The following is a 19,712-nucleotide window of genomic DNA, read 5'->3' as shown; positions in this document are numbered from 1 at the left end:
CTAACCCTCTCCATACTCATACAGATTCTCAAGCTGGACATGCCTTAGCTTCTAATAACACACCAGCAGTCATTTGTGATCAGCTGTCACTTTGGGGGTTGCCTGGCATCTTAGCCCTCTTCCTACATTTAAGAAATCTCCTACCTTAAAAACCTGCATCCCAATAAAGCTACTTGCTTCTATAGATAATTTTCTTTCCAGCTCTACTTTCTGCTAGAGCATGAACACATAATCTAGATCAACCAAAAATTTGAGTGCAGAGTCAGCAATACAAAAGAGCAGGGATAGAGAACCCATTCTGATAGGCAAGGGGCTTCAGAAGATGACCTGCAAATCACAGCAATCGTGTCTGGTGTTCAGAAACTGCATGTGGTCACCAGGCTTGTTTTAGGCTGCAAGATGGGATGTGATACCGGCAACTCTTTAGCTTCCTTTGTTCCAAGTTAGTGAAATGCAGCCTCCTCAGAGACTCTCTGAGCTACCCAACAGCCTTTCAATGAAGTCCTTTCTACTTAAATTGGCTTTCTATTGCTAGCAATTACAGTGACCAAAATAAGACTGATTTTTACCTACAGTATACAGAATTAGTTTTTAATACAAAAGAAAAATAGGCTTTGAAGTCAGACAGATATGGACTCAAAACCTAGCTGCACAAAATACTAGTAGCCATGTGATCTTCAGTGAATAACAACTATTATAAAGGAGGGGTAGCACCATCAACCTCAATAAGTTGTAAGGATTAACGGAGATAATATACCTCAAGTACCTGACACACATGAGCTTGTCCTGAGGCTAAAGCCTGGTCCTTTTCTAGCCTTCCTTAGCGCAACAAATGACACCACCTTATATCTGACTACAGAGCTAGAAATTAGGAATTGTTCTTTACATTTCTCCTCTTCTAACTCATTATCAAGTCTGGTGGACTGTGTTCCTAAATATGACCAAAATCTGTTTCATTCTCACCATCCTGTCTACTACCATACTAATCCATACTACTGTAATTTGCCAAGGCAACTTCAACAGCTTCTGACAATTGTCCTCTATATTTTCCTTCTTGACACTTCAATCCATTCTTAAACTGAAATCATTTTCTGATTTCAAAAATAAATCTGATCATTACTACACAGTCTACCCAGCAGACTCCCCAACAATGGCCCGGCTGCCATAGGGCTCGCCGCAGTGGGCTCCACCCTCCCCACTTTGCTCTGTGCTCTGGGGACACCGTCCTCCTCTCAGGGCGCTGCTTCCTCCTTCCAAAGAGCCACTGTCTGAAACTCCCTCTTCCTCCAGTTATCACATCCCTCACATGATCACACAACACTTACATCTCAGCTGAAGCATCACTTCCTCAGGGAATCCTTTCTTCCCTCAAACTACATCAAATCTCCCCTCTAACTTAAAACTCTCACACCCCTGTACCTCTCCTTCATAGCACTTAGAACAGCTACTATTCAAGTAATTTCATTTTATCTACCTTTCTTACTTTATCAACCACAAGCTCCATGACATCAGGAAACGTGTTTCCACCCACCTCTGCTCATCACTATATCCCCAGGCTTAAGCACTCACTGTTCCTACTGCATATAGTTTAATAAATAGCTGGTTAAGAAATGAATAATAGCACAGCATCCAGTAGATGGAAGATACTCAGTAAATATAAGCCTTCCAGAATTTAAAACAGAAAACATTTTACTAATTTCAAACATAATACTCATAATTTTAATTTAAAATTACATAATTTAATTATATTATTATAATTATAAATATTATAATCATATAATACACAATAACAAATACTCCATACTTACTGGAATTCCTTGTAACTGTGGTTTATCTAGAAGATTATGTAGTTCATTTCGAGAGGCTTCTATCTTTTCACGATCTGCGGCGTCTATCATGTAACTTAAAAAAAAAGTGATTTCAATTTGCCTTCTCCATATTCTTTGATGGTCACAATTAACAACAGATTTTTCTTAAGATTTATACTACTGAAATTGTTAACCAAAATAAAATCCTAGATAAATAAAAGCCTGGTCAGTCATCCTGATAGATTTTCGTCTTCCTCCTCCTTTCATGAAACAGTTTCTTTCTCTCTGCTTCTGAAAGATCAGATACTCCTAGTTCTCTTCCTACCTTGACGGATACTGATGGAAATGAAATGCTTAACACAGGACTGGTCTCAATACATGGTAGACATCCTCCTAAATGACCCTATAGATACTTTCTTTATAAAACACCTACTGAAATTTTAGGGGAATAAATATTCCATATTGCACAATCTGGGAAATGCTAACAAGACTGTAATTTCTGAGACTTTATTCTTTCTGATTTTATCCATCCCACTTACAGTAATTTAAGACAACTTCAAAGAGAAAAATGTTAAAGTAGCACTAAAGAATAAGTCCCAAAAAGGCAAGAATATACAATGAGGAAAAGACAGTCTCTTCAATAAATGGTGTTGGGAAAACTGACACTACATGCAGAAGAATGAAACTGGGTCACTGTCTTACACCAGACACAAAAATAAACTCAAAATGGATTAAAGACCTAAATGTAAGACTTAAAACCATAAAATTCCTAAAACAAAACATACGCAATAAACTCTTGAGCACTGGCCTTTGTAAAACTTTTTATTGGATATATCACCCCAGACAAGGGAAACAAAAGCAAAAATAAGTGAGACTACATCAAACTCAACAGTTTCTACACAGCAAAGGAAAAAAACATCAACAGAGTAAAAAAGCAACCTACAGAATAGAAGAATGTTTTTATAAATGATGTATCTGATAAGACACCCCTATATTTGCTGCAGCATTATTTACAATAGCCAAGATATGTAAGCAACCTAAGTAAGATGCAGTACATATATATAATGGAATGTTACTCAGACATGAAAAAGAACAAATGTTGTCATTTGCAACAACATGGAAGGACCTAGAGGGTGTTATGCCAAGTGAGATAAATGAGACAGAGAAAAGATTAAAAAACTGTATGATTTCACTTATAATTGGAATCTAAAAAAAAAAAATAGAAATAAACTCATAAACATGGAGAATAAACTAAGATGGTTACTACAGAGGAAAGGGTGGGGCTTTGGGTTGGGGGGAAGCTCAGCACCCAAAAATACTTTTAAACAGGCTGTTCTTAGGTGCCAATATATGATAATAAAACATTTATATCCTTTTGCTCTTAGCTGCATAAGCAAAAAACAAAACTCTCATTCTGTTATTAAATTTTTTTGAGCTTCATGTTAACGGGATTACATTAAGAAAATATCTAAGAAATATTTATATTGCCTGAAAAATTGAGCCTTTGGGAAGTATTAAAAACAAATTTTTTTCCTTGAAACCTAAATTGACTTTTTAAAAAAGTGCTTACACAATAGCATTGACTCCTCTGCAGTACCGTTCCCACATGCTCCGGAATCGGGGCTGTCCTCCTATGTCCCAAATCTTTAAATCAAGACAGACAATTCTTAATAAAGGAATTTCAAGTAATACATTGAAGGAAAAAAAATGAAAACAGACAATTATTAATAAAGATATTTCAAACAATACATTGAAGGAAAAAGCAGAAGGAAGAAAGATCAGTCAGAATCGCTCATGTCCACAGTGTTAGAGCCAATTGCTCCTGAAAAAACTTGAGCTCAAACAAGCTCTTAATCTGGGAGTTCTTAGGGCCACTTCTAAGCCTGAAATTCTTATTTAATGTTTACACTAGATCTAATAAGTTCTGCTTGAGCAAAGATAGAGTCTTTGTGCAGTACTTTCTTTGCCTGGTAACCAATAAATTTCCAATACTGAAAATACATACCATTAAGATAACATTTTTGAAATCTACAGAATTATGCATTTGCCAGATTTGAATGCCATTACCGAAAACAACAGTTCATTCAGAATCTATTAAAGTTTAATTGTCTGACTGGGTATACATTAATGCCTAAATGTTTTTAATTATTCTGTAAAAACACGGCCAACAGACATTCCTACCTGCGTGTTTTTCTTACATAGTATTCATATAAAAGCCACTACTCACAATAACTTAATTGTTATGCCTGCTCTGTAGAGTAATGTTCTGGACACTGAGCTACATAAATGTTTTAAGTCATCGTATTTATCTTCAAAAGGCTTCCAGTGTAGCTACAGACACAGGTCACATGCACCAAGAGACATATACATGAAAAATTACAAGCTTCATTGGATGAGCTACAGAAAGAATTTAGTAAACAGCTTCTGTGAGCCACAAGAATTGGGTGAAATGGCCATAAGGGCTCAGGCTGTAGAAGTAAACTCCCATGAAGTACTGTACTCACGCAAAAAAGCCTAAAATATGGCCCCTAGTAAACAGTCCAGGATTTAAACCTGTCAAACTCATTCTAAGAAAAAAATTATATTAGTTAACTTCTTCCAGTTTTGCAGTATTTTAGGGCTTAATAGTAATGAAAGGGAAAACTGAGTCATCATATTTGTTATCACAAATATAATATTAAGTTAGCAAAATTATAAATAAAAAATTCCTTCAAAATAAAATGCTGTTCACAAAATAATGTAATATCACATTCCACACACTCTGCAGATGTGATTTTTATTTCCTTGGAACAACTAAATCCCCAATTTTACTTCTGTCAACCGACATGCTGTTTTTTTATATGGGTACTTAACAACATTTCAACTCATACATTTTGATATATTAGAGAAAGAAAAAAACTGATTTACAGTCTTTTGGAACATACTCATTCATTAGTTAAGAACTGCTGATATTCGTGTAAAAAAAACAAAGAAACAGAAAAACCCCTAGCTGTATATGCTAACAATTTAAGTCAAGTATGGCAAGGAGATGACATACCTTTATCGTGACGTTACCTTTAGTTACTTTCCTCATATTGAAGCCCACAGTAGGTATCATGTCTTCACTGAATTGACCTGACTGAACAAAAGAAAACATCTGAAGTTAGACTAATCAATATTTATTAAGACATACAGCAATGCATAACCTTATAGCATCAACAGTTACCAATTTTAGTAAATAACAAATTTTGTAGTGGTGTTAACAATCTGCCCTAAGAAAACATTCTTTATACCCACAGTTCTCAAAGAGGTACATTATTTTGTTTATAAAAAGATATACTCTCCCATTAAAACAATATATTTTTGAAATAAAGTATTGTTTTTAACATATTCCCTTAAGTTTAAATATATATATTGTATATTACAAATATATATGAAAATTTATTAATTCCCCAACATATCCATAAATTGTCACACATAAAACCGAAGAAAATCAAAAGTAAAGCTTCAAAGTTTTCCATTTTTAGCATTTAAATTATTCTGACAATAACTGCTAATATCAACTGCTAAATAGCTTTTCCGAGTTTGTCTTTTAACAAGGCTTATAAAATGTTTTGTCATATAGAAGTTATGTAATCAATTCTGTTCTCTTTTTGGTTTACTGCCTTCCTATCAAAAGATAAAAATCAAATATTTTCTAATAGTATTTGAATGACTTTTTCAAATGTACCATGTTCATCCATTTGGATTCTGATGATACAGTGCAAGAAAGTTTCTTTTTCAAATGGATAACCAATAAATATTCCCATTCCTCATTAAAAAATCCACTTTCCTAACTAATTTGAAGTGATATGCCAAATTCCATATAGAGACATTTCTATGTCTGAGTCTTCAATTCTTTTCCATTTAGTCTATTTATTCCTAGATTAGGACTATATGAAATACTGCAGCTTATACTACATATTATTCTATATAACAGATCAAAAATTTGGAATGTTTTGAAATTGGTTCATATCTTACATTCCAAATAAACTTCAGAAATTAATAATTGTTAAAATATTGACTAGAATGACATTAAGTATATTAATTATCAATTCTTGATACTGTATCAATTAATAGCATATCAATTCTTGATATTTAACCACTATCAAGTCTTTCCATCCAGGCACATGGTTTACACACTCAAACATTCAAATCTTTTATATCCTTTTCAGTAAAGTATTATAATTCTTATAACAGGTCTTCGGCATCTCTTCGCATATTCTTTAACTACAATTGTGAAGTGCATCTAATGAGTCACAGTTAATAGTGATTTTATATATTTACATATTTATGTATTATATTTACAAAATATAAATTTCTCATTTGACCTGACACTTACATTTTAAGTAAATAGCCCAGGATCATGAACTATCTCAACAAGGGATTGGTTAAACAAATAGAACTATTTTCAAGGCTCTAACACTGGCCAGTTGTTTGCTGTGACCTTATGCTAGCCACACACATTCCAAAACAATGCACAAGTTGGGAGCACAATGAATTTCAATTTTACAAATTTCCTCTACATAACTTCAACAAGTGCTACTACCTCTTTGGTGCTGATTTTGGAATGATAAAACCACCATAATCATTACTTTCATTTTTATGAGACACTGTGATTCTCAGACCTTTCACATATTTCATTTATATGTAAAAACCTACTCATGATATCATAATCACATATATCAAAATTAGTCATGATACTACAAAAAATATAACCTGATTTAAAAAATGGGCAAAGGCAACACGAAAAGCATGATCCATGAAATAATTAATAAGATGGACTTCATTAAAATTAAAAACTTCTGCTCTGTGAAAGACAATTGTCAAGAGAGTTATAAGACAAGCCACAGAATAGGAAAAAATATTTGTAAAAGATACACCCAATAAAGGCTTATTACCCAAAATATACAAAGAACTCTTAAAATTCAACATATGAAAACAAGCAATCCAATTAAAATATGGGCCAAAGACCTTAACAGACACCTTACCAAAGCAGATACACAGACAGCAAAAAAGCACATGAGAAGACGTTTCACATCATAAGTCATCGGGGAATTAAAATGACCAGATGCCACTGCACACTTTAATAGAGTGGCTAAACTCTGTTACACAGGTAACACCAAATATTGGTTAGGACGTGGAGCAACGGGAACTCTCACTCATGTGTGGTTGGAATGCAAAAGAGTACAGCCACTGTGGAAGGCAGTTTGGTGGTTTCTTATAAAACCTAACACTCTTACCATACAACCCAGCAATCATGATCCTTGGCATATTCAACCCCCAAAGGAGTTGAAAACTCAGGTCCACACAAAAGCCTGTATGTTAATGATTATAGCATCTTTATTCATAATTGCAAAAACTTGGAAGCCACCAACAGGTCATTCAGCCACTGAATAAACAGACTGCATTATATTCAGGTAATGAAATATTATTCACCACAAAAAAGAAATGAGCTACCAAAAATAGACATGGAGGAACCCTAAATGTGTATCTAAATTAAAGACCCAATCTGGAAAGCCTACATAATTCATCATTCTAAAATTTGACATTCTGAAAAAGGCAAAACTATGGAAACAGTAAAAAGATCAATGGTTGCCAGGGCTTAGAGGGCTGAATAGGCAGAGCGCTGAGGATTTTTTAAGCAACAGATATACCCTGCATGATACCATAATGATGGATACATGTCATACATTTCATTTGTCCAAACCCAGAGAATGTACAACACAAAGAGTAAGCCATAATGTACTTGGTAATTATGATATCTCAATGTAAGTGCATCAGTTATACCAAATGGACCACTCTGCTGTAGGATGTGGGGAAGCTGTGAGTGTAGAGGCACAGGGTATATGAGAAATATCTGTACCTTCCCCTCAATTATGCAGTGAACCTAAAACTGCTTTTAAAAGTCTTAACAAAATGGAAAAGAAAAATGGTCAAAGGATTTGAATAGACATTTTCCAAAGGAAATTCACAAATGTATAATACATGAGAAGATGCTCATCATCACTAATATTAGGGAAATGCAAATCAAAACCACAGAGATACAACCTCATACCCATTAGCATGTATGAAAATAAAGGGAACTTCATTGACATGGAGCCAGAAGATCAGCAAGGGGGCCCTCATGCTCTACCACTCAATTGCAGATGCCACCTGAGGAGAGGGGCCTTGCAAGGGGATACTACTTTAGCTACTACTTTACCACCACAACACGAAGAAAGAAGTTTTTTCTCCTCCCTAGGCAACAGCCCAGTCAATGAGAGACTATCACAATGCAGCCAATGAGAAGCCACTAAACAAAGAACTCCCAGTTTACTGCAATGGACTTTTTGTTTATAACAGCCTCCCAACTCCACTCTTTCCTCTATAAAACAATGTTCCTCTCCTTTGTTCTTGGGACTTATCTATAGCTTTGCCATAGCTTGCATGTCCCAAACTGTAATCCAATGCTATTCCTGAATAAACCCATTTTTGCTGGCAAAATGAGTTTTATTTTTAAGGTTAACAGACGGCTACTAACAAAATAATAACAACAAGAAATGTTAGTGAGGGTGTAGAGAAACTGGAACCCCAGTGCACTGCTGTTAGTGCACTGTAATATGATACAGGTGCTCTGGAAAACAGTATGGAAGTTCCTCAAAAACCTAAAAATTAAAAATTACCACGTGATCCAGCAATTCCACTTCTGCGTATATACCCAAAAGAAATGAAAGCAGGCCTTCGAAGAGATACTTGTACGCCCATGTTCACAGCAACATTATGCACAATAGCCAAAAGGTGGAAGCAATCAAAGTGTCCATAGGCAGATGAATGGAAAAACAAAATGTGATCTATTCCTACAATGTAATATTATTCAGCCTTAAAAACTTTATTCATGCTACAGCATGGATGAACTTTGAGGACACAATGCTAAGGGAAATAGGCCAATTACAAACAGACAAGTGCCACATGATTCCACTTATATGAGGAACCTAGAGAAGTCAAATTCACAGACAGGAAGTAGAATGGTGGTTGCCGAAGGATAGGGAGATGGAAGCAAAGAATTTGCTGCTCTGTGGGTAGGGAATTTCAGTGTGGAAAGACAAAATGGTGGTGATGGTTACACAACAATACGAATGTACTTAATACTATTAACTGAACACTTAAAATAGTTCAGATGGAAAATTTTGTTTTGTGTATCTTATCACAATTTTTTTTAAAAAGCTAGTATGATACAAGGACAGGCAATTATCACTACTATTTTATAAAAAAGTAATCAATTCTCAAGGCCACATGGCTCAACAGTGGTTGGTTATACTTAAAGATTTTCATTGCAATTATATGTATTCTAATTGGCTTTACTTATTCTCTGAGGAGAAGTCTGTGTGAGACAATGCATCATTTAGTTGGTATCATTAGGATATACGTTTCTTACATAATGAATAAGCCAGAAACGCTAGCAAAACTTTTTAGGCACCAAAATTTATGAAGTAACTTGCACAAAAGCATTCCTAAAATGCAAAACTACTTGACTAACTTCTCACACAGTCTACAGAACATGATTTAATGTGTTCTCGGTGTTTGAGGGTTATTTTGTCACCTGCAAAATAAGAAAACTAAATTACCTAACCCTTAAGGGCCCTTCTGGCAGTAAAATTTTATGATTATGAACATCAATTATAGTACCACCCCATGATAAAATGATATAAGGGGCTGCAGTGTACTGAGGTGTCCCTGAACTTTCTTAGACATTCTTTCATCTCTTTACTCACCATTACCTCTTACTGCTGGCAGATGCTAAATAACTTTCCCTAATTCGGTTGCTACTGGTACTCTCCAAGGGCTGAAAATTAGGTAATCAAGTTCTTTGGTTTTTAATTCCAAAATGTCTTGAGTACAGCAGTATATTCACTAAGTATCAGTTAACTCTGATGCATGGATTTTGTGGTAAACTACTTCATAGACTTGGGGGCATTTTCTACTTCTTTGTTAGTGTCAAATCTTAATCATCACTTTTCAGAACTTGTGGTGAATGACTGAACAAACCACTTGTTGGCAGCTGTGCTCTGGGTAACTGAGAACTTACTTCTACACTATCAAAATACCACTAAACTGAGACTAGCAATTTAGGAAACAGATGTTGAAGATATATTACTTAATTGTGTACATTTTATTTAGTTTACAAATTTAACAAGCACTTAAATAAAACCAAGGACTATTATAAGCACTTAATAAAAATTATATGAATGGCACACACTGTGATTTTTGTGATGGTGGATAGAACTGTAGTCATCAATGCAAACTCTATAAGCCAAGCTCACAAGGCAGTATTCCTGCATTTTGTGTGGTCGGGCAAAATAAATTTGAAGCAATATAAGCAGGTAAAAAGAAGACTGGCCTCTAAGTCAGGGAATCTTATTACCAGTTATTCTACTTAGACATGTAAGTCATTTTACCTTTGGAATTAATCTACCTTCTCTAAAAGAGGGAACTGGAAGAGTAATTCCAAAGACACTTCCGACTCTAACATTTATGGTTTTATGTTTATTCATAGGCCTCTCTTTTAAAATGTATTTAAGAAAGACATGAATGCCTGCAACAGTAGAGAAATGTGGCTCTTTTTCCTAATTTCATTAACATACAAGGCTAAAAGCAGTCCTTGTCCCAAGAAGTTCTGTTAGAGTCAACTCCAACATACAGACCTTAATTTATTACTGCAGATCTTAGAAATGAGGCCAATGGAAAAGGGGAAGGAATTTAAAGAAAAGTGAAGAACCAAGACAAACATGAACACCAGGAAGGAAGAACAGCGGAGGCAGCCGGCCTGTACTCACCAAGGCGGCCCCTGACCTTGGCCTAAGACAGCAAGAGTGGGGAGGGCGGCCTGTTTTTTTGTGAACAGATTAATGTACCAGAGGTGCACCACACAAGGGCTGCTCATAAACCAGTGTGGTATCTGACACTGGTGAGAACACAGTGAAATAATCATATATTTCAGTTCTTTAAAGTAGGAATTCTAAATGGATTAGATACTTTACAACTGCTATTTTAAACAAACAAATGAAGAAAGCAAGCTATTGACAAAATGCAAAGAAGTTTCGCTCTGCTTGATCTGTCCACCTACAGCAGCAATCCAACCAATCCAATAAACTTGGAAAGACATGTGGAAAAGCACTTGCTTTGACAAACATCTCGGGTTTTTTCTCTAAGAATCATTTTTTTAAGGCTTTGATCATCAAGCCAATTTGTAAAGGCAGAATGAAATGAGGAGCACAACAGCCTCATACTAAACTTCTTCCCTTGCCTGAAGAAACTACTTCCACATACTAAGGACAGTGGTCTTCTCTTCCTTTTTTAAACAACGCACACTATGACTCAACTGTTTAATTGCCAAAATTCACCCATTTGACAAGTGAGAAGATAGGGCTAATAAATACATGTTAGTCATTTTTCTTTCCAAGAACTTTTGATTCAAATTTGAATGGTTAGTACTACTGCTCAATCATCTAGTTAGTAGCATTATTATGCTTCTTATATTTCACTAATTAGTAGTTACTGGTAATAATATTACTCATATTTCAATTTACATTAGTAGAAAAAAGAATAGACATCCTATTTTTTGCTGGTGAAGTACTTAAAATGAAAGATAGGTCTAGGGGGAAATTTGATGAGGCGCAGGTATTTCCATGGTCTTATAAATAAAATGTATCCCTCTAAAACTGCTTATTAGTTGCAGGGGGAAAAACGAGTAATTATACAATGGAAAAATCAGACAACACTTTTGTAGAGTGATCAAAATCAACACCACAATAGACATCATGTGACTAAGAAGTGACGCCATGAAGACACAATATCCCCTATGTAGTGTTTCAGCTGAGAATGCATAAACTAAATCTAATCATGAGGAAATATCAAACCTGATATGAGGAACATTCCATTAAGGGGGAAGAGGAGCACATTTCCAAAATGTCAAGGTCATTAAAGGCTGTAAAAATGTTTCAGACTAGAGGGGGCTAAAGAGACATAACAACTAAATGCAGTATCTGGCCCTGGACTGGATCCTATACTGAAGGACAAAATTGCTATAAACAACTTTATTGGGTCAAGTGACAAAATAGGAATAAAATCTGTGAGGTATTGAGACAGAGCTGGGAAAGGGAACACAGGTCATGACATTGTAAAATCTACTTGGCCTGCAAAAAAGGCCCATCTTTACTCTTTAACTTAATCTTACTATTCTTCCTCTTCTTCCAGCCCCTTAATCAATTAAGTAACTTTGTAACCAGGACAAGGGAGAGACCTCCAGAGTGCAAAGAACCTACCTGGGTAAAGAATGCTGAGATCCAGATCAACACAGTCACCTAAATAACCCTATTCTTAAGACAAAACTTCAAAGGAACTATGAATCACCTGTACACATCATGCTTTATACTGATGCTTACCCATAAGGCCCTGTAACACCCCAAACCCTAAATCCTTAGGTGTGCCTCCTCTGAGGTCACCCCTACTTCAGTCTCAATGTGACTCTTACCAAGTAAACTTTCTTGCTGCATAAGCCTACTACACTTGTCTCTGAATTATTTTTCCTGATAAAGACGAGAACTCACTGACCTCCACCTACCATGTTAAGTGTCTTTATCACTTTGCTATTTCCTTCAACTTTCTCGTCATAATCTTTTTTCTCTCTCCCTGTTTTATTTCAATCCAATAGGGAACTAGAAGGTCTCAGAACATAAACTAACTCCAGCCAGGGCTCCAGGGTTCCCCCAGATTCTGGAGTGGCTGGGATATATTCCCACGCCGTGCAGATCAAGCGAACACTAGGTGCCAGGTGACCCTGACTTAGAAGCTGGAAGCTGCCCTATGCCGAGCAGGAGTTCCATGGACTTCCCTTCCCTCCCTCTGTTGTTCCTTGCTCTCTGCTGCCCTACTGGCTGCTGACATTCGCTTCTGCTCTTGCCGTAATGAACTCCTTTCTTGCTGGCACATGTTCAACCTGATCTTGAATTCTTTCCCAATCAGTCAAGAGCCCTCCGCTGTCCAGGCAGACATACTGCCTAGTGAGAGACCTCCCCAGATGGGGCTGCCGGGGCAACAGTATCCTTTTTTAATGTAATGAAGTTGGTAACTAAACTAGTCATGTGAAAGAATTTATATCCCTAATCTTAGAAAATACAAGTATTTAGAAATAAAGAGCCATTGTGCAAATAACTTACTTACCTAAAATGTCACACAGGCTATATGAATGACGAAGCAAATGAGGTAAAATGTTACCTAAATAGGTAAAGGGTATGTGGATATTCTTTACAATCCTCAAACTCTTCAGTAAATTTGAAATGATTTCCAAATAATACATTTTTTCAATAGCAACTTTTTTAATGCGTAAAATCAAACATCACCTTCTTCTATACTACATCAAGGACATCTAGAATTAAAAGATTAATTAGCCATGCCACTACTACCTACTACAATAATGTGAAATTCATGAAAACAGTCATAAAGAATTCTGACAACTAGTTCAGGAACAAGACATTGCTAATCTTGTTCTGTACTTTAATATTCTAAAAGGATACTAACTTACAAATGACTTCTAATAGCAAAATGTCTGAGAGTTTTGGTATAAGGTAAAAGCTTCTGGGCTTTAAAACAGACATTTTAAAATCTACTCCAATGTTTTCGTATTTAGATACAATGTATTCTTCCAAATCTAAGGTCCTCTTAGTTTTTAGAAAAATTATACCACTTCAACATTGCTTGGGGAGGGAAATTTTTCTTCTGCTCTTCAAGGTTCTTCTAAGACTCAAACTGGAATGAGACAGATTAAGAGAAGAAAATCGAATTTAGTTATGTATGTGGGGAATCTACACAGACATGAGATTCCAAAGACAGGGACAAAGAGGCATATATGTTATCCTGAACTAAGAAGGGGAGAAGGGAAGAAGGGTCTAGGACTTCAAAGGAAAAGGTGAGCAATTTATAGGAATATGAAAGAGCAAATGTTTGGTAAACAAATGTTTGTTGGGCCACAGAGAAACATGGGACAGAGAGAAGAATTCTGACAAACAGGCTAAATTCCTCCCTGTCCACCACACTGAAGCTATGTTATAATGTAGTTATAGAGGACCTGCGCTATCTAAATTCTTTTAGACAGTTGGGGGAAGGTCAAAGTTTCTGTCTTTTGGACCTTGACTGTTTTCAGCTCAACATAGTCTGCATGTCAAAATGGTACATCTTGGGAAAGCCTGCCCTTGGCACCTACAACGTATTTCCCTCTTTTTTTCTTTATAAGCACTTAACATAGTAGTTACCATTGTGAATATATACATCATATCTGAGACTATCTCCTTTATAATACTTTTTTAAGGAGCTAGAAAACAGACTCACTCACCACAGTAGCATTTCACAGATCCTATAATGTTCATTTTCTCCCAATTTCAGAACACTTTGGACAATTTTTCCTTAATTTCCAATAAAACAATGATTTGTTCTGTTTTATGTGTAAATCTGAACTTACTTCAAACTGCAGACATAATTCCTTCCCATAGGATGTCAGTTTAAAACACATGTTAAGAGATTCATTTGGGCAGTTTACTCTTACTAAATAGCCAAAGAATAACATCTTTTAAAATTCAGTGTATTTGTGTTTTTTGGTTTGTTCTGGGAGGAAGGGATTCTCTTCAGTTCTTACCATACAGTATTAACTAGCTTGGAAAATTTTTAAATTTCAGGTTCCTTAGAGGCAAAATCAAGTAAGGTGTCTTTTCTTCAAATGGCCCAAATTCTCAAGAAGGGCCATCTTTCCAAAAAAAACTAGACTCAGAAATTATTTCTCTGAAGCAAATTAAATAATAAAAACTTTCTGCAAAGTCATAAAATTCCAAGATTATCCTTCAAAAATGACAAAATCTGTAACAACACTGACTCAAAAAAACTTCTCACTCTTCAAAAAACAGTAGCCAAACAGATAAAGGCATCCTTAGATTCTTGCACAGACAGGCCGCCCATGTAGACCATAGTATGGATGCCACTGTTTTTCATCTGTCTGCCAACTCAAACCAAAGCAGTGGCTTTGACCTGGGCTCAGTGAGTGAGGTGCTCTTCTTTCATGTGTGGTCTGCACAGATCAGTGAGGGAGAAGTGGCTGCAGCTCTCCTGCTAGGCATTTATAAACACTAGCCTAGGTGTTCTACTATGGGCAGGCCAATTACAGAAGCCAGTTTCACAGATAATTCCATCAAACAAAGACAGGGAATCTGTGTTGTACTGACTCACAAACTCCTGTCACCGTTCACCCTTTCCTCTATGGTCTTATAATCCCACTGATTGATTACCTTGCCTTTTTTCATTCATTAATTTATTCACTCATTTATTCAACAGAGGGAAGGGAAAGAAAAGAAATTAGGAAATGATCACACAATATCACAATAAAATGATCACACAATAAATACATGCTATTTAAAACAAAGGAGAGAATACGGGGTAATTGGGTATTACCTCCCAATTACCTCCCAGAAGTTGCGACTAAAAATAAGCCTCTAAAGATAACTTAAAATTTACCTAGGATAAGAGGACAGCTTCTGCAAATCACCTACCTATTGTGCTTCTTGAAAACTAGTAAGGACATTTAAACTTCAAACTAGCTATGTCACTTTCTATCACATACAGACACAGACAACTCTTAAAACCCCTCTTACTCAGAATGCAAAGGTTCCGTCTCTTTCCTTATAGCTGCTTCTAAATATCTATTGCTAGTTCACTTCCTCCATCACCTCAAGTGCTTACTATTCCCTTCCCTCTGTCTTCCTTCTTTCCTGAGTCTCAAAAGCTACCATAGATAAAAGAGTTTCTGCTCCCCAAGAGCTGGCCTTTAATAAAAAGTACATTCCTTTCATCTGTGAGGCAAGAGTCCCACTCCAACCCAGGAGATGTAATATTTAACTCTTAGCTGCTGTACTGGTCCTCGCAAACTACTTGAGCATTGCCTCTCTGCTGTCAGAAGAGCTCTTGATGTACTTCTGGACTGACGACCATTCCTGAACTCTAAGGACGGCCCAGAAAGGCAAGTCACCAGGTTTTAGTGTTAAAACTGCCGTACTTTTTTGTTCTATCCTTTTTTAATGTTGTCAAATTGGTGATAATTTGGCAAGCAATCAGGTTTGCCTGAGGAGTTTAGGGGTGAATAGTTTATTTTGCAAGTTAACTATTGGTAGGCTTATTTATACTGTCAGGATGCATAACATCCCCAACAGTAGCAACAAGGATTTTAAAATAGGTCTTTTTGGGTGGCAATATTAATACCAAGTGAACAACATTATGTTTTCTTTAATGTTAGACTATGAAAACTGAATGTAACAGATGAAAATTCTCTAGATAAAAACTTTTTGTAAAGCATAATGGCATAAGGAACTCTAACTTAAATGCCTGTCATTCTATTTCAAGTCATTTCAAACAACAAATTATTCCTTACTGCTTGCTAGTACCAACAGAGCTACTTTGCAGCATTCCCATTTACAAAAGCAGCTCTTGATGGTTAAAATGTTCTTAAATAATTTCAGTCAGGAACCTGAAAATTCATTCCTGTGAACCTCTATTCCTGAAGAAAATGCATTTCAAAAGGTCTCTAATAACTATTTCCTATGTTCAATACCTCTCATTAACAACATTTTAGTAATGGTTTTACTGAACCCATATCCATGGAACTGCTGAAGAGAAACTCAACCTGGTTGTCTGTAAAACAATTTGCTAGTAAGCGTTCCTTGTCAACCACTCAGCAGCCACACCACAGTGCAGCATTTTCACTCAGATATTCAGAAGTTCTGATGATGCAATAACAATGTAAATAGAGACCCCAAAAGATATCAGTGCTGGAGAATTTCAGCACATACAGCATCTGCTAACCTGTCAAATCACTATTATGTCTGGACATATTGCCCATGAACATCAAGAGTCCACCATAAATTAACAAATACTTGTATCTTTATATAAAAAAAAAGACTACTAATCTTCATATGTAGGTTATAGCAGGTTCTAAATTTAGGAGCATGAGTTTTAGGCCATGATACTATTCTACTGGCTGGTCTCTAGACATTTCAACTACTTATTAAATTTTTACTTTTCTAACTTACTTTTACATAAAGAAAGTGTTTTTCTATACTTAAATGTTTTTTCCCCTATTTATGGGAAGAACTGAATATTAAAGGAACTAGAATAAGAAAGATACTTATTTTTCACACTATGCCCTTCTTTGGGCACATGAATAGCTTGTTAAAAATACATAAAGTTTCCTTCAAATCCTATAATAGATTTTTATTACTGAATTTAAAAAGGGGGATTCTTAGAAATAATGAAATGTTACAAATTTGTAAGTTATGTATATAACAAAAGTCCTTTAGTCTTTAAGAAAAACCCTATTATGGAAAGAATTCATCATACATAATAAATTTTTAACCTCCAAATAGTAAAATGAATTTCAACCTCTTTAAAACAAAATAAAAAAGCCTGGTCTTTATCACTATCTATTCAAGTAAGCCAAAATCTAAATAATAATAAAAGAAAATTTTGGATGTTAATTAATAGGGCCCATTCTAGAAAAGTAAAATTACACAGCTGATTAATAATCATTTGAGTAAAATTTCAAGAACCCCAGTGGCTGTGGAGTTACTATAGGAGATCCTGTTCATTTTCGCAGGTAATGGATATTAAACACACTGATATAGAGGTAGTTTTAGTCAGGTGGTTATGAGTGAGACTCTAGAGACAGTTATACTAGGTTATAACTCTGGCTTATGACTTGCCTAGCTGTATATCCATCCTTCTCGCATGTTCCTTAACTTTGCAGTGACTCACTTCCCCTAAATGAAAAATGGAGATAACAAATCTCATAGAGTTGTTTAAATACCCAGAAATTAGAACACAGACAGTACTTAAACAATGTGTGCTTCATGCATTGGTTCAGGTACAGGGAAGGCATTTAATATTCACTACCATCATCACCATCACACAGGGACCATGAAATATAATGTCAAAAGGTAGTTAACAGGATTCTGGTTAAGATTAGGTAATAAGCACACTCTACCCCATCCCTCCCACTGAATGTAACTAAAAACCCTGGACAGAATACATGCAGCAGAACTCTGAAAGTCAGTGGTAGCAGGTAGATTAAAGAAGAAAAACAGAACTCAAAGCAGAAGCAATCCGGGGTGTGTGTGTGTATGTGGGGGGTGGGGGGGGGTTGATTTCCTTTCTTCCAGGATCTCCTGGCCCGGGTGCAAAGGCAACCCAACTGACAGATGTGTATACCGGGAATGAACCCAGAAGGTTGAAGAAAAGCACCTTCTCTTTCAGATTAGAGAAATAGGTGTCTGTCTGTGTGTGTATGTTATGAGGGGGAGGGGACATATAGGACAGAGAAAATAGGAGAAATCCCCTCGGTTTATTTTTCCTCTCTCCTGTCATATCCCCCTAACAAAACCAAGTCTTGTGGCAGCTATGGCCAGGCAGGAACCTAGAGTGAAGGGAATCCTCTTTAACCATAGGAACTGTGGTCCAAAAAAGTGCCAGGGAGTGGAAGGTGGAGGAGGGAGATTAAGGATGGAATCCCTGTTGGGTTTTTTGGTCTCTATTCTCTTGGCACCTGAAACAGATTCACGCAAGAAAAAGACAAAGCAAAGCTCGGATGCTCAACCCCATCTTTCTAGCCAGAGTACTGGGGCAGGGGCATGGGGTAGAATGACCATTACAACGGTGAGCCAGAGAATATGAGGAAATTCACAAAGCAATTAGAGAAATGGACTTCATACAGCTGTATATGAACTCCCAGGCTCATCCTCAGACTGTAATATGTCAATTTAATCCTAAACAACATACCAAAGGCCTTGAGAATTAAACTATTAGGTAGACCACTAACCACATTTCTGGTTTACCCCTGGGTGGTATAGGCAGAAATGATCCAATTATTATTACCAAGGCTTTGAAAACTGGACTGACATTAGAACCAAAGCCCACAGAAAAGGCAGTTTGGATCTTGTGTACAAAACCTAACTGGGTCAATTGCCTGCCAAAAGAAAACAAAACAACAAATCAACATTCTCCACAGGATTTAAACAAAGCTCAAAGCCTTATAATATTCAAACTGTCCAAAATAACTAAATGAAGAATCAAGAAAATCTCATCAACCAGCAAGTAGAAAAGACACTGAACAGATGCCAACAGCAAGATGACTAAAATGTTAAAAATACCAAAGACTAGCTATCATAACTATGCTCCAAGAAGGACAAAATGAATGGAATAGTCTCAGCAGGTAAATAAAAGCTATAAAATAGAACCAAATGGAAATCTTAGAACTAAAACATTTAACAACCAAAAAAACTCACCTGAAAAGCTCGATGAAAGAATGGAGATAACAGGGCAAAAACTCAATTAATTTAAATACAGATCAATAGAAATTATCCCAAGCTGAAGAAGAGAGGAAAAAAGGAAGGAAATGAACAGAACCTCAGAGATCTGCAGGACAACATAAAAATGTCTAATATTAATGTCATTGAAAACCCAGAATAAAAGAAAGAGAGTAAAATCACAAAAGACCCTGAATAGTCAAAGTAATCTTGAGAAAAAACAAAGCTGGAAGCATTATGCCCCTTGATTTCAAACTCTATTACAGAGCTACAGTAATCAAAATAAAATGGTACTGCATATATCTGTGGAACAGAATAAAGCCCCAAAATAAAACCACACATATACATGTGGTCAATTAATTTACAACAAACGAGTCAAGAATATACAATGAGTAAAGGACAGTCTCTTCAATAAATGGTGCTAGAAAACTAACAGCCACATGCAAAAGAATGAAATGGACCACTATCTTATACCACACATAAAAACTAAGTCAAAACGCCTCAAATATTT

General features: G+C 36.0%; 1 protein-coding gene across 1 annotated transcript in view; it reads right to left on the bottom strand.

Annotated features, from left to right (window-relative positions):
* Positions 1-19,712, bottom strand: part of ARL8B (ARF like GTPase 8B) — a 60,347-nt gene that overhangs the window by 9,567 nt on the left and 31,068 nt on the right. The window contains exons 2-4 of the mRNA XM_037019354.2: positions 4,846-4,926; positions 3,379-3,452; positions 1,809-1,902 (exon numbers count right to left, since the gene is read on the bottom strand). Of these exons, the coding sequence (XP_036875249.1) occupies positions 1,809-1,902; positions 3,379-3,452; positions 4,846-4,926 (249 nt within the window). The remainder of the gene's footprint in view (positions 1-1,808; positions 1,903-3,378; positions 3,453-4,845; positions 4,927-19,712) is intronic.

The sequence above is a fragment of the Manis javanica genome, chromosome 3 (genome assembly GCF_040802235.1).
Source record: "Manis javanica isolate MJ-LG chromosome 3, MJ_LKY, whole genome shotgun sequence".
NCBI lineage: Eukaryota > Metazoa > Chordata > Mammalia > Pholidota > Manidae > Manis > Manis javanica.
The sequence above is the reverse complement of the archived record's forward strand: the minus strand, read 5'-3'. Positions and strand labels throughout refer to the sequence as shown.